Source organism: Erythrolamprus reginae, chromosome 2 (assembly GCF_031021105.1).
Source record: "Erythrolamprus reginae isolate rEryReg1 chromosome 2, rEryReg1.hap1, whole genome shotgun sequence".
Taxonomy (NCBI): Eukaryota; Metazoa; Chordata; class Lepidosauria; order Squamata; family Dipsadidae; genus Erythrolamprus; species Erythrolamprus reginae.
The window spans coordinates 80,112,364-80,126,158 of NC_091951.1; the positions used below are offsets into that span (position 1 = coordinate 80,112,364).

General features: G+C 37.6%; 1 protein-coding gene across 3 annotated transcripts in view; it reads left to right on the top strand.

The window, feature by feature from the left end:
* The window catches only part of IL17RD (interleukin 17 receptor D), a 65,569-nt gene that overhangs the window by 39,083 nt on the left and 12,691 nt on the right, over positions 1-13,795 (top strand). For all 3 annotated transcript variants that reach the window (XM_070738474.1, XM_070738472.1, XM_070738473.1), the window contains exons 2-7: positions 5,268-5,325; positions 9,533-9,658; positions 11,313-11,431; positions 12,067-12,187; positions 13,189-13,233; positions 13,333-13,484. In XM_070738474.1, the coding sequence (XP_070594575.1) occupies positions 5,268-5,325; positions 9,533-9,658; positions 11,313-11,431; positions 12,067-12,187; positions 13,189-13,233; positions 13,333-13,484 (621 nt within the window). The remainder of the gene's footprint in view (positions 1-5,267; positions 5,326-9,532; positions 9,659-11,312; positions 11,432-12,066; positions 12,188-13,188; positions 13,234-13,332; positions 13,485-13,795) is intronic.

Consider the following 13,795-nt stretch of genomic DNA (forward strand, 5'->3'; position numbering starts at 1 on the left):
TTGGAATGTTTTGTGTGGAGTATCAACAGTAGAGACCTTCAAATTTCTAAGTACAGTGGTACCTCGAGATACGAGTTTAATTCGTTCCGGACCTGGGCTCTTAAGTCGAGCAGCTCTTATCTCGAACGACTTTTCCCCATAGGAATTAATGTAAATAATTTTAATTGGTTCCAGCCCTCAAAAAACTCACAAAGTTAGTCTAAATTATGCAGAAAGACATGTTTTTAATGAAGAAATGTACATGTACATATAAATGAATAATGAAGTTTCTTTCACTTAACTTGTAAACTTTCTTAAACTTTTAAATTTACATATGTTCAACTTCTCTGCCACCCAATCCTGTAGGACAGAGGTCCCCAACCCTTTTTGTACCAGGGACCGGCTTTAAGCGATCAAGAGAGGAATGGGTGAATGAATGGACGGAGGGTGGGAAGGAAGGAAGGAAAGAGGGAAGGGACAGGAACAGAGGAAGGAAGCAAGGAAACTTATGAAAGGGGAGAGTAAAAGAGGAATGAGTGAAGGGAGGGAGGGAGGGAAGAAGGTGGGAAGGAGAAAGAAAAGAAGAAATAGAGGAAGGGAAGGTAAAAGAGAGAAAGAAAAAGAGCAAGAAAGAAAGAAAGAAAGAAAGGGGGAAGGGACAGGAACAGAGGAAGGAAGCAAGGAAACTTATGAAAGGGGAGAGTAAGAGAGGAATGGGTGAATGAATGGACGGAGGGTGGGAAGGAAGGAAGGAAAGAGGGAAGGGACAGGAACAGAGGAAGGAAGCAAGGAAACTTATGAAAGGGGAGAGTAAGAGAGGAATGAGTGAAGGGAGGGAGGGAGGGAAGAAAGTGGGAAGGAGAAAGAAAAGAAGAAATAGAGGAAGGGAAGGTAAAAGAGAGAAAGAAAAAGAGCAAAAAAGAAAGCTGCAAGCACCCCCCCGAGCCCCCCAGGCTGGCTGCAACCTTTTAAAACGTGCGCCGCTTCGCAGCTGTCTCCTGAAGCCGAACGCGGAAGTTAGCGTTTGGCTTCAGGAGACAGCTCCTTGGCGCTTGTATCTCGAATTTGGGCTTGTAAGTAGAACAAAAATATCTCTCCCCTCCCAGCTCTTATCTCGAGTTGCTCTTAAGTAGAGCAGCTCTTATGTCGGGGTTCCACTGTACTATCATATCTCAAGATCTAAAATGGTCACCTAACATCAAAAACGTCATCAAAAAAGCACAACAAAGAATGTTCTTTCTGCGCCAACTCAGGAAGCTCAAACTGCCCAAGGAGCTGCTGATACATTTCTACAGAGGAGTCTGTCATCTGCACCTCTATAACTGTCTGTTATGGTTCTGTAACCCAACAAGACCAACACAGACTTTCAAAGGTTAATCAGAACTGCAGAAAAAACAATTGCTGCCAACCTGCCTTCCATGGAGGACCTGTATACTGCACGAGTCAAAAAGAGGACTGTAAAAATATTTACTGACCCCTTGCATCCTGGACGTAAATTGTTTCAACTCCTACCTTCAAAATGACACTATAGAGCACTGCATACCAAGACAACTAGACACAGGAACATTTTTTCACTAATGCCATCACTTTACTAAACAAATTATTCCCTCACCACTGTCAAACTATTCACTAAGGTTGCATTACGATTACTATTAGTCTTCTCATTGTTCCTATCATCCATTTCCTCCCACTTATGACTGCAGGACTATAACTTGTTGCTTGTATCCTTACAATTTATATTAATATTGTTTCCTGGTTGCTTATTTGCTTATTTAATGACAATCATTAAATGTTGTACCTCATGATTCTTGACAAATGTATCTTTTCTTTTATGCACACTGAGAGCATATGCACCAAAAACAAATTCCTTGTTTGTCCAATCACACTTGGCCAATATATAAACGGCATTTTTTTTCTTTTTTCAACTGGATTTTCAAGCACTTGTCAGTATATTGAACTTTTCACTGTCATCTCTGCACTTTGTTGAGTGCTCCAACACTACAGGTTTTCAAGAAGAAATTGGCAACCACTTGTCTGAAATTGTATAGCGGTTTCCTGTTTGAGCAGGGGGTTGGACTTGAAGATCTTCAAGGACCCTTCCAATTCTCTCCTGTTGGGTCACCAAGCGCCTACTTTTTGTTCATGTGATTGTGGGGGTGGGGTGGGGTGGGGTGGGGGTCATGCAATGTATGTTCAAGCACTGGTCATAAGCCCCTGTGTTCAGCACTATCATAATTTTGAACAGAGTCAGCTAGTCCTTGATTTACAACAGTTCATTAAGTGACCATTCCATTCTGCCCCGAGTCTTTGGAGAGGGACAGCATACAAATCTAATAAATAATAATAATAATAATAATTATTATTATTATTATTATTATTATTATTATTATTTGCAACTGTCTCATGTTTATGACGGTTGCAGGGGTCATGTGATTCCTTTTTGTGACCTCCTGATAAGCAAAGTCAATGGGGAAGCCAGATTCACTTAACAACCATGTTGTTTATGTTTACAACGGACTATGTTTACAACAGAAGTGATTCACTTAACAATGGCGGAAAAAGTTGCAAAATGGGGCAAAACTCAAATTAATGAATCTCTCACTTTTGCAACATAAATTTTGAGCTCAATTGTGGTCGTAAGTTGAGGACTACCTGTATTGAACAAATGGTCATAAGTCAAAGATTACCTCTACCCAGTTAAGCAGCTGGATAAAGTGGCAATGTTTGGGAGCAAGATTTTGAGAGTCTGGATGACTAGCTCAGCGGCAGGTACAGTAGAAAACTTGCAAATCTTTTGTTGGATGGCCAATTAAAGATTCCTAAAGTTAGACCTACAATATTTTTCAGAGTACTGTATAAGACACACCTTTTTCCCTCCTAAAAGAGGGTGAAAATCTGGGTGTATCTTATACACCAAATGTAGCCTTGTCCAGCCTCTCATATGAAGCTTTCGGAAGCTGAAAACAGCCTCTGAAATGCAGCTTTGCAAGGCTAATATACCTGTTCCAAGCTGTTTGCTAAGGACGCTAACCAGATTTTTTTCTTCTTCCACTAGATTGATATATCTTCTACTCCTGTGCATTTTATAGTCTGAAAAATACAGTACATAATGGCTTTGGTGGATGTTTACTGTTACAATCTCTTCTGTTTAGAGTGTTCAACTCTTAAAAACACAGACAAAACATAGTAATTACAGATCTCCCATTATCTGACATCTAATTTACCTATGATTGATAGAACTGGCTGATTTATTTTGCTAGGAAAGCATTAACAGTCACCATATCCAATGCCCTGAGATAAATATTGTTATAAAATTATTGCTGGGTTGCCAAAGGATGGAATTGAAGTGTGAATTTGGCAACTTGAAAAAAAATTGCATAGTCTCTTGTGTAACTTTTCCTGGGTTTGCTAGTGACAAAGAAACTTTGACAGTTCTAGGGAGACATGTTCTCAGTCATTGAAGTGTTTGTTTGGATTTTGAGATTTAAGCAGGTATTACCTATGTATAAAAATTTCTCCTTAGTTCCAAGTTACTTCTCTCCTTGTTTAGTTTCCACCCATTGTTTCTTGTTCTACCCTTAAGTGATTTGGAGAATAAGTTGACTCCTCCTTATTTGTGGCAATCCCTGAGATATTAGAACACTGCCATCATGTCACCCCTGGTCCTTCTTTTCATTAAACTAGCCATGCCCAGTTCCTGCAATCTTTCTTCATATGTTTTAGCCTCCAGTCCCCTAATCATCTTTGTTGCTCTTCTCTGTACTTTTTCTAAAGTCTCAATATCCTTTTTGCACCGCGGCAACCAAAACTGAATGCAGTATTCCAAGTGTGGCCTTACCAAGGCATTATAAAGTGGTATTAACACTTCACATGATCTTGATTCTATCCTTCTGTTAATGCAGCCTAGAAGTGTGTTGGTTTTTTTGACAGCTGCTACACACTGCTGGCTCATATTTAAATGGTTGTCCACTAGGACTCCAAGATCCCTCTCGCAGTCACTACTGTTGAGCAATGTGCCACATATACTGTACCTGTGTGGGTTTTTTTTCTTGCCTAAATGTAGAACCTTACTTTTTTCACCATTGAATTTCATTTTGCTAGATAGCGCCCATTGCTAATGTTTGTCAAGATCCTTCTGTATTTTGCACCTATCTTCTGGAGTGTTGACTATTCCTGCCAGTTTGGTGTCATCTGCAAATTTGATAAGTTCCTACATTAGACAATAACTTTTTTCCTGGGCAAGAGTAGGGAGAGGGGTTCTTAGGATCCTTACACTAGGAAATGGTTTGCTACAATGGGGGGGGAGGAAAGTTTCCCAGGTGATGGTGCATCATCTCATGCTTAGTGTCCTGCTGAAGGGTGAGAAGACTCTTTTTACTTGTGTATGATGAAAGTCTCCAAATCACTGTTCTGAACATTTTTTTCCTAAGTGGAACAGAAGATTTGGACCATATCAGCACTGAATCGGAAGTACTTTAAGATGATTTGGTTGTGTAAATGAGAGTTGGGTTTCTTAAGGAACTGAATTTTATTCCTTCTTTTGTATGTTTCTTTCATTTGTAGTCTTTCTGTAGATTTTCATCATGCTTGTCTGGTCTCCACTGAAAGGCATTGTGAACTAAAAAATGTATCAAGCAATTACAAGATATGCACTCTTTAATGCAGGGGTCCCCAGCTCCTGGGCCATGGCCTGTTTGGAACTGAGCCATACAAATGTGGAGTGAATGCGCTTGTGCCATTGTAATTCTTCATAGATAAAATGTATTAGGTTGGGGATATGAATTAGAGATGATTTGTAGGAGTTGTGCAATGGGAGTTTAAAAATGGGGCTAGTGTAAAGCATTGTAGATTTTCTTTGTATTTTTTCAATACTACCTTAGAAAATCTATTTACAGAACTGTATTCACCACTAAGTAACAGGAAGCATGAAACAATTAAGACGACAATACAATGTTCATACTTTGTAGAGTTAAGAATTTTTCATGAGGTTCATCAAACTCAGGAATGTAGCATGCTTCACTGGATGGGATTCTAATATTCAGCTGTATCACATTGGAATGATGTAGAACAGGAGTTGGCAAAGTTGGCTCTTCTATGACATGTGGACTTCAACTCCCCGAATTCCTGAGCTATCATGACTGACTCAGGAATTCTGGGAGTTGGAGTCCACAAGTCATAGAAGAGCCAACTTTGCCTACCCTTGATGTAGAATGAATTCATTCATCAACTAGGTCCGACTTACTGTCTCAGCCACTGCTTATGCTCTGTTCTCTCTTGTATTTCTATAGGGCCTCTCTCCAAATGGAAAGAATATTGGACTGCCTAATATTACCTTTAAATATGACAGTAAGTTATTCTTCTGCATCGTGACTTCTTTCGAAGATAACATTGAATTTGTTCTTATATATTTAATCACCTGTGATGGCGAACCTATGGCACTCATTCCACAGGTGACACATAAGAGTCATATCTGAGGACATCCGAGGCTTTGCCTTATATCCACTCCAGGGCACATCTGCACTCTGGCCAGCTGATTTTCAGCCTTCTGGAGGGGCAGGGGATGACCATTTTTGTCCTCCCAAGGCTTCAGAAAAGCCTCTGGAGCATGAGGAGGGTGAAAAATGGCCCGACTGGCCAACTGGAAGTTCGATTTCAAATTTCCAGTAGGCCCATTGGGCCCATTTTTCACCAGCCACAGGTTCTGAAGGCTTTCTGGAAGACTGGGGAGGGTGAAAAATGACCCAACGGGCCTATCAGTAATCCCGAGGCTTCAGTGAGGCCTGTCGTGGGGGGACAGTGTGAGTGTGGATGTGCATGCATGAGTATGGGGAGGGCATTGCATTATGGGTGTGGGCATGTACACACACACACTATTGCACACAAACAGTTCTTGGATGTTCTGTTTTTTTTGCTTTTAAAAATTATTATTATTATTATTATTATTATTATTATTATTATTATTATTATTATTATTATTATTTGATGGTCTTTGACCGTAATAAAGGTCTATTTATTTACATGCATGCCCTTTTGGCACCCTAGCAAAGAAAAAAATGTTTGCCATCACTGATTTAGACTTTTAATTAAGATGACAGTTTAAAACAGAGCAACGTGTCATTAAAAACTTATCACAAGGGGTAAATTAAAACTATTTTGTTCAGCTATGGCATCTTCATCCAAATTTGATCTAAATAAGACCAAGAAAGGCAGGACAATTTGGGCCATCTGTGTGCTTTCCTAACAATTGTAGTTGCAAACAAATAGGATTTAATTCTTTCACTATTCCATTTGACTCTGATTAATAAATCACACTCTCACTCTAGTTTTAGAAACATTGAATTACAATCATGTGACAATCTCCATAAGAAGATGATGTTAATTAGCAATGTTTTGTAGGGTGCCCAACACAGGAAACAACAAGAGAAAAAGGGGTGGGGGGTTTTGGTCCTGCAATTTAGTCTAGCCAGGCATACTCTTCAAAGAGAAAGTTGGATATGCTAATTTTTCATTTCAGGTGTAGAATTCATTAGCCCAGCTTTGTGGTAGTGAATCTAGTTCAAAATCTGTTCATTCATAATCTCTGGGATCTTTGTCATTTGAGAAATGGGCAACCAGACCAAGATCACAATCTTACACAGGAAAAGGTGGGATTTCTGAAGTACACAATCTGTTACATTCCTTTGCTAAACAGAATTGTGATTACAATAAACAAGGATACACTTACTATTTAATGGTAATGTTTTAGTGTAATGTAAAGTGACTGAAATTCATTTTTTTACTTACAGTATACAGTATGCCTTTGCTAAAGATTACACAGCCTAACAATGTATAAAAATAAAATGGAGAAATGGAAAGTAATAGGGTTATTTTTTGTTAGAAGTTATAGTATTTTCCTCGATTTTTGGCAAATTGTCATTATGGAACAGAAACCTTTTGCCAACAAAATGCAACACTATCCTTTAAGTGGATCCAGATGCTGGAGGAAGCTCTTGTTTCAAATTTCCTACACAGATGGCTGTTTTTCTATATGAAACTTTTGCTATCGTTCACTTATTTCTACTATTTCCAAGAATTCTACTTTTAGCTATTTCTTCTTAGGAAAAAATATAATGCAGCTAAATAAGAAGTGATCAATTCCAGGAACAGCATTGTTATATAAAAAGGAACTCAGTAAGCTAAGAGAGGATAATAATAATAATGATGATGATAATAATAATAATAATAATAATAATAATAATAATAATAATAATACAGTTTATTTATAATGCCCTTTTATCAACAACAAGCCATATACAGTTTATGAAACAGACAATAATACTGAATAGGTTAATAAATATCCCCCTCCCTCCCCTATATCCCACAATTCTCTACATGTCACAATATACAATTGATAAAGACAAGTGTTTTTTTTTTAAATTAAAACAGTTAATTAACATTATCACAAGCCCAGGATGTAAAATATTGCCAATGATGGTGCAAAAAATCTCCTTGTTATAAATAGTGCTGCTTAAAGGGAAATGTCCTTCCTGAGTTGGTCGGTGATGTAATGAATCCAGAATGGGTCATATGACCCTCATTGTTATGTCCATGGTAACATGTAAATCCACTGTGATGATAAAAAGCAACAGTCTAGCAAGGAGGATTGCTATCATACTTATAGCAGTCCGCAGCAATCTCAGATTACAGTTTACAATTATTCACCATTAATGAATGTTAAATAATGGTTTATTACTGTGTTCTCAAATTCAGTGACAGTCTCGGTCTTTCCTCACATTGGGAGATTAATCCTTCCTCAGTGTCACTCTCCACATCGTCTCCGTCAGCAGTTCTCACTTGCTGGCCTAGCGGTGTGTTCTCCCTGTCTTCACAAACGTGTTCTGTCCATGCACCTGCACCGGCCACTCCCACCCGTCGGTCTGGCAGTAGCAACTCTTCTGAGGCCAAACTCCTCTGTCTCACCAGTGTTCTCCAAACACATACATTCCCTTCCGTCGTTGTCACTGCCTCGCTATCGGACTGATCAGCTCTGGCCACTCTCACCCGCCAGCAGCCCACGATTGAATGTCAGCAATGAGGGTCGGCACAGTCTGGTTCTCCTTGCTATTACTCTCTCTTCACCACCGCCATCTTCCACCCCGCCGTCTCCGAAACCAGCACAAACACAGCTCTTAATCTTGCTAGACCACCACAGCTCATCCACTCAACGTAGTCAGTCCTAAAGGCACAAGGAACTCCTCCAGTGTAGATGGAACCTCGGGCAAAGGCTTGGCAAGATCTTCTCAACCAAATAACCATCGTTGCCGGCAGCAGAGCTCTCCTCTCATCCTGCTGCCTCCACCACCGGAACTGGAAAATGCTACTCTTCCGGCAATAAATGGATAATGAGACTCTTCACTAATTTATAACAATGCCATGTTAATGGACACAGAATTCATTAGGCCACAAAGAAGCTAACTTAAAGAATGTGTCCAAAAGCTGGGACGCATTAGTCATGTGGTACAGAAATTTAGCAAATTGTGGCTACTTCCGTACCACCACACTGCCACAGTCAGCTGCACCTTCGCCTTGCCATAGTCATCCACATTCACATGATCATCATTTGTAGAGTTCCCTGCCAGCTTCCCACAAAACAATGGGAGAGGGGGTGTCTGGCAGGAAGTAGGAACTCTTCTGAGTTGATGAAAGCATCATACAGCATTGCAGTAAAAAATAAGCACAAAAATAATGATTGTTGCAAAAGGCAGCTTTGTTTGGGACAGCGTACATCCTGTGACAACTTTAATGCCATCAAACAAACATCTGCCTATCCCAGGTCCTTGGGAAGGACATAATAGGTGGATAAAAAGGGAAAAATATCTAGTCTAAACATCTGGCTGATTGTCTTACCAACCATAATAAAAAATGTTGTCAATATAATTATGCCATGTGGAAAGAGAGGAAGTTTCCCTAGTCATCAGATGATATAGAAAGCAGCAAAGAGAAGCAGAGAACAAGCATCTAATAAGACCAGGGCTACACAGTTCCAGAATCAAGCAGTCTGGACAAATAACATGAAAGAAAAAGAAGGAGAAGAAAAAGAGAGGGAGGAGGAGGAAAGGCAGGAATGCCTAGAAAATGACAAAAGGCACAAAAGGAGAAGAGGAAGGAGAAGAGTTATGTATCAGAGATACAAGATCAGAGACAAAAAACAAATAAGGAAAGAGATTCAGCTCTCTAGAATGTCAATGAAAACCACAGAATGATGACCCAAGAAGTGGATCACAGTTGTCTAGTAACTGATTAAAATAGAATTATATCATTGGACTCCAAAAGGTGCTTTTCAAAGGCAACTAGACTTTCTTGGGTTTTGGGGGTTTTTTGAAACACGTTTCTATTGTCATCCAAGAAGTTTCTTCAGTTCAAAGAAAAAAACCAAGAAAGGCCGGTTGTCTATTGAAAAGCAACTTTGGGGGGATGATTGAGAATCTCCATAGACATATTATTGGACTGATGTTAGGAACATAGAAGGCATTTTCTGTTTTAAATATATTTAATTAAGTTGTTTCTTCCCCAGATTGTACTCCTTATTTGAATTCAATAGGAAAACATGTCATTGGCGATGTACAGAACATCACTATTAGTCAGTACGCCTGCTCTGATCAAGTTGCAGTGACTGTATTGTGGATAGCCAACCCCATTGGTAAGTACAGAAAAAACTGAATTTCAAACAGATGCCAAACCATTGGAAATTTCTGCTTTTGCCCCCATTCCAGCTGAACTCTTTTATCTTCATTGAATCCATATTTCAGATTTTCAATTTTCAGATTTCTTGAAATTAAGCATTGCCCAACATTATTAACATTAAAGTTTGTTCTGAAAGAATTCAAGACAGTCCATTTAAGCCAGGCTAAATTGCAAATCTAAAGGAGAACTTCATCCTTCTGTTTAAAAGACACCTCTACTTCCAAATTGCATTGACTATGTCATTCTGAAATCATCATCATCATCTTTGAATAGATAGGAGAATCTTTAAGTGTTTGCCATTCAGACTGATGCAACTTAACTTATTCCTTCCATGTTATTTAACCTTTTCCTGCAAGTTCCTCCCAGACTTGCTTGGATATAAATATTAGAGAGATTTTAAACATAAAATAATGTAGAGATGTACTGAATTCTGAAATAATGTGTTTTCACATACATTTTTTAAAAATTGTGTTCAATTTTGTTCAGGCTGCATTAAATCCTCAATTTTTCAAAAGGGGCTAAAATAGTGAACTGATGATAGAAACACATTTTGCAAAAGCATTTTTACATATATTTTGGGGAAACAGTGAAAAGGATGGTTAAATGTTGGTAAATCACAATGTATTTCATTATATTCAGAGTGCTGCTAATCTGAGTAGAAAACAATGGGTGGCTATTAAAAAGAATGAGGAAATGATATCCAATGTTTCTAAGAGCCCAGTGTTATCGAATTGCTAATTTGCAGCTGCAGACTTGGTTGCATTAAATCTCCAAGGCCTACAAAGCCTACAAAGCTTGGTATTTTCTCTTGTAATGATCAGAAAGTAATCCCTCTGAAAATATCAAGAATGAACTGAAGTTGAAGGATCTCAGGTAACAGGGATCTGATTAACTTTTCTTATTCATTGTCTGTATATCAGCACAAGTAGTATTATTATTCCTTTAAATATGAAGGACACAGGATGTATTTGATTTGCCTCCCTTGTTGCAAGATCATTTAGATCTTGGAGATATTTGTATAAAATATATGAATTAAATACCAAATTCAACCTCAAGGAAAATAAGTTTAAAAATGTAGTCCTAAGTATTGTAAGAGCATGGGAAAATAGCAGCTAAATTGGTCTTAGAATATTTTATAAAGCCTCTGCTTGTTACAGATGCCATAGAGTGCAAATGTAATTGCCAGGTTTTCTTAAATTTGTGCTTAACTGATGTGTATAGTACCAAGCTTAGCACTATCATATCTCTGTCCTCCATACAGTATGCATAGATTTGAATACCCTGAATTCTCAACAGTAATTATATTGAGACTTGATCTATACTCCATAAATAAGGCTTGATATATACTCCATTTAATTCTCCATAAATGATGGGAGACTGCAGCTTGAACAAAGAGTGGAATTTTCATGATACACATGCTGTTGTTTTTGTTTTATTCTCTGTTCTCTTTTTTGTCTGGGATGTATTTTATTTTCTAGTTCCATATTTCGATGTTATTATACATTGTAAGTCTGTCAGAGTCACTTTTTGCAAATTGAATAGCCGTATAAATTTTAAGGAAAACATATTCACCAATAAACGTATTTATTGATCTATTTAAATCTGCACAGGTATTGAACTTCTGAAAGGATTTCGAGTTATACTTGAAGAATTAAAATTGGAAAGAAGACAATGTCAGCAGTTGCTTTTAAAAGACCCAAAACAGCTCAACTCAAATTATAAGTGGACTGTAAGTCTTAGTGTTGAAAATCATAGAAATCTCAGAGCAGATACCTTATTGAAATTGATGGAAGACTTTACTAAAGTATACGTTTGCCTGGAATATCAGACTGACTAGGAATGTGCACACTTCACCCTGAGAAAGATTCTGGCACTTTAAGAATTGCCATAATTTTAATCTGTAGATTCCTTAAAGGCGTGGCATTTTTTTCAGCTTCATGCTTAGGAAGGCAGGAGGAAGTTGTACTTTAGCAACATATATTTAATTTCATATTTCACATTTGAATGAAAAATAAATATGGAATTATGAGGAAACAAATTGTGGATTACGTCTTTTACCTTTATTCTACCAACTCCCTTATCTTTTATGATAATCTAATTAGTTAAGGTTTAAAGAAAAATTTAGAGTACAGTAGTAGTGATTAATAAAAAATTAATTGCACCCGCTAGACTCTCTAAATTTTTCTTACGATCTTAACTAAATGGATTGTGATAAAAGATAAGACAGTTGGTCGTCTTCTGGTGCCAACATTGATTCCTATAAATGGGTAATATGGAATTAAGTTAAGATAATAACATAATTGTGTGATTATCCAGGACATGTTAAAATGTGCTACTAATTGGCCTTCATTTCTTCCCTTTCAGAGAGTGGAATCTCAGCCCTTTCTGAATCTGAAATTTGAAACTGACTACTTTGTAAAGATTATTCCTTTTCCATCCATTAAGAATGAAAGTAACCATCATCCTTTTTTCTTTAGAACTCGGCGTAAGTACAACAGCAATTATTTCTTTCTGCTTTACAGATCTTTGTGTCCTGAATCTTAATGAAAGCTGATAGCAGCTGAAATTGCATGCTTTCTAGTTAAAATTCACATCAAAGCCTACTTTAAGTGAAATGGCTTTGGAGGTCTTAGAGGTTAAATATGGAGGAATTATTATGGGAACATATTTAGGAAGGTTTTGATACACTGAGTAGATTTTATAAGACTTTCCTGTAAAAAACCTAGGTGCATGCCTTTCTCTCAGCAACTGTTATTTTCTTTAGGAAATTAAATGACTAGTTTAGAAATCCATCAGTTTATACATGTATCAGACATATAAGATTAAGATTTAGGATCTTCTATTGTCTTTCACGTCATTTGAGACCTCTGTATATACCTTTTCAAGCAGAAGTTTATGCAAACAGGTTAAAAAGTGCTTCTGTTGCTCTAATAGTTTGAAAAGAGATGCTTTGTACACATTCTCATGCATTTAGAAATATTTGCACAATTCTAATCCAAAGTGACCATTAACTACTATTTACATGTTAGTAGAAGGAAACAGACGAACTCTTCATCCCTAGTTTTCTGATCAATGTAAGAATGCATAAGGTTTTTGTATCCTGCACCATAAAATCATGGGATTCTCTTATTTATCTACTGGAGGACCTAACCTCTTTTTTTACTAGGAAATATGGGCAGGTACAAAGTACCTTAAACAAATAAATGTAAAATAAGTACCAGGTCTCTGGCAAGGTAGGGCTTTCCAGAACTACTCTGTTTTCCCCAAAATAAGACATCCCCTGATAATAAGCCCGATTGGGCTTTTGAGTGCATGGCAATAAGGCCAAGAGCTTATTTCAGGATTCAGAAAAATATAAAACAGGACCTTCTTTTCGGGGAAACACGGTATAACTAAAGTCTAAATAAAAATCTTATTTTGTGAAGTTAGCTTTTCGGAAATCTGAACAATTTTGCTTTTGTTTTTGTTTTCTTTGTCTTTAAATAGCTTGTGAATTGCTGCTGCAACCAGACAAGCTGGTCTGCAAACCATGTAAGTAGAACTGCAATTTTAACATTGTCTCCACTAAGATTATATCAAGTTACAAAAACCTATGTTCCAATCATTGTCTAAATCTTTCTTCCTTGATAGTTTGGAAACCAAGAAGCTTGAATATTACACAGCAAGGTTTTAATATGTATGTATCTTTTGATCATGCACCACATAACTTTGGATTCAAATATTACTATCTGCACTACAAGCTCAAAACTGATGGACAGTTCAAACAGAAGATTTGTAAACAGGTTTGAACATATTTTATAATGTTGGATCTAACCTAATTTCTAAGACATGTAGAGACCACTCTTATATCAGGTTAGATCAGCTGACACTAACAGGGTTTGGTGAAAGATTCAGCTATGGTTGGGGATTTTAAGATACATCAATCTCGTAAAGAGTTGGGAAGAGTTCTGACAGAGCAGTGCTTCTCCAATCTTGACAGGTGGACTACAACTCTCAAAATTTCCTAGTCAATCGTGCTGGCTGAGGAATTCTGGGAGATATGTCTTCAACTTTCCAAAGTTGAGAAACCCTGATGGAGTAGCTGAAATGGAGT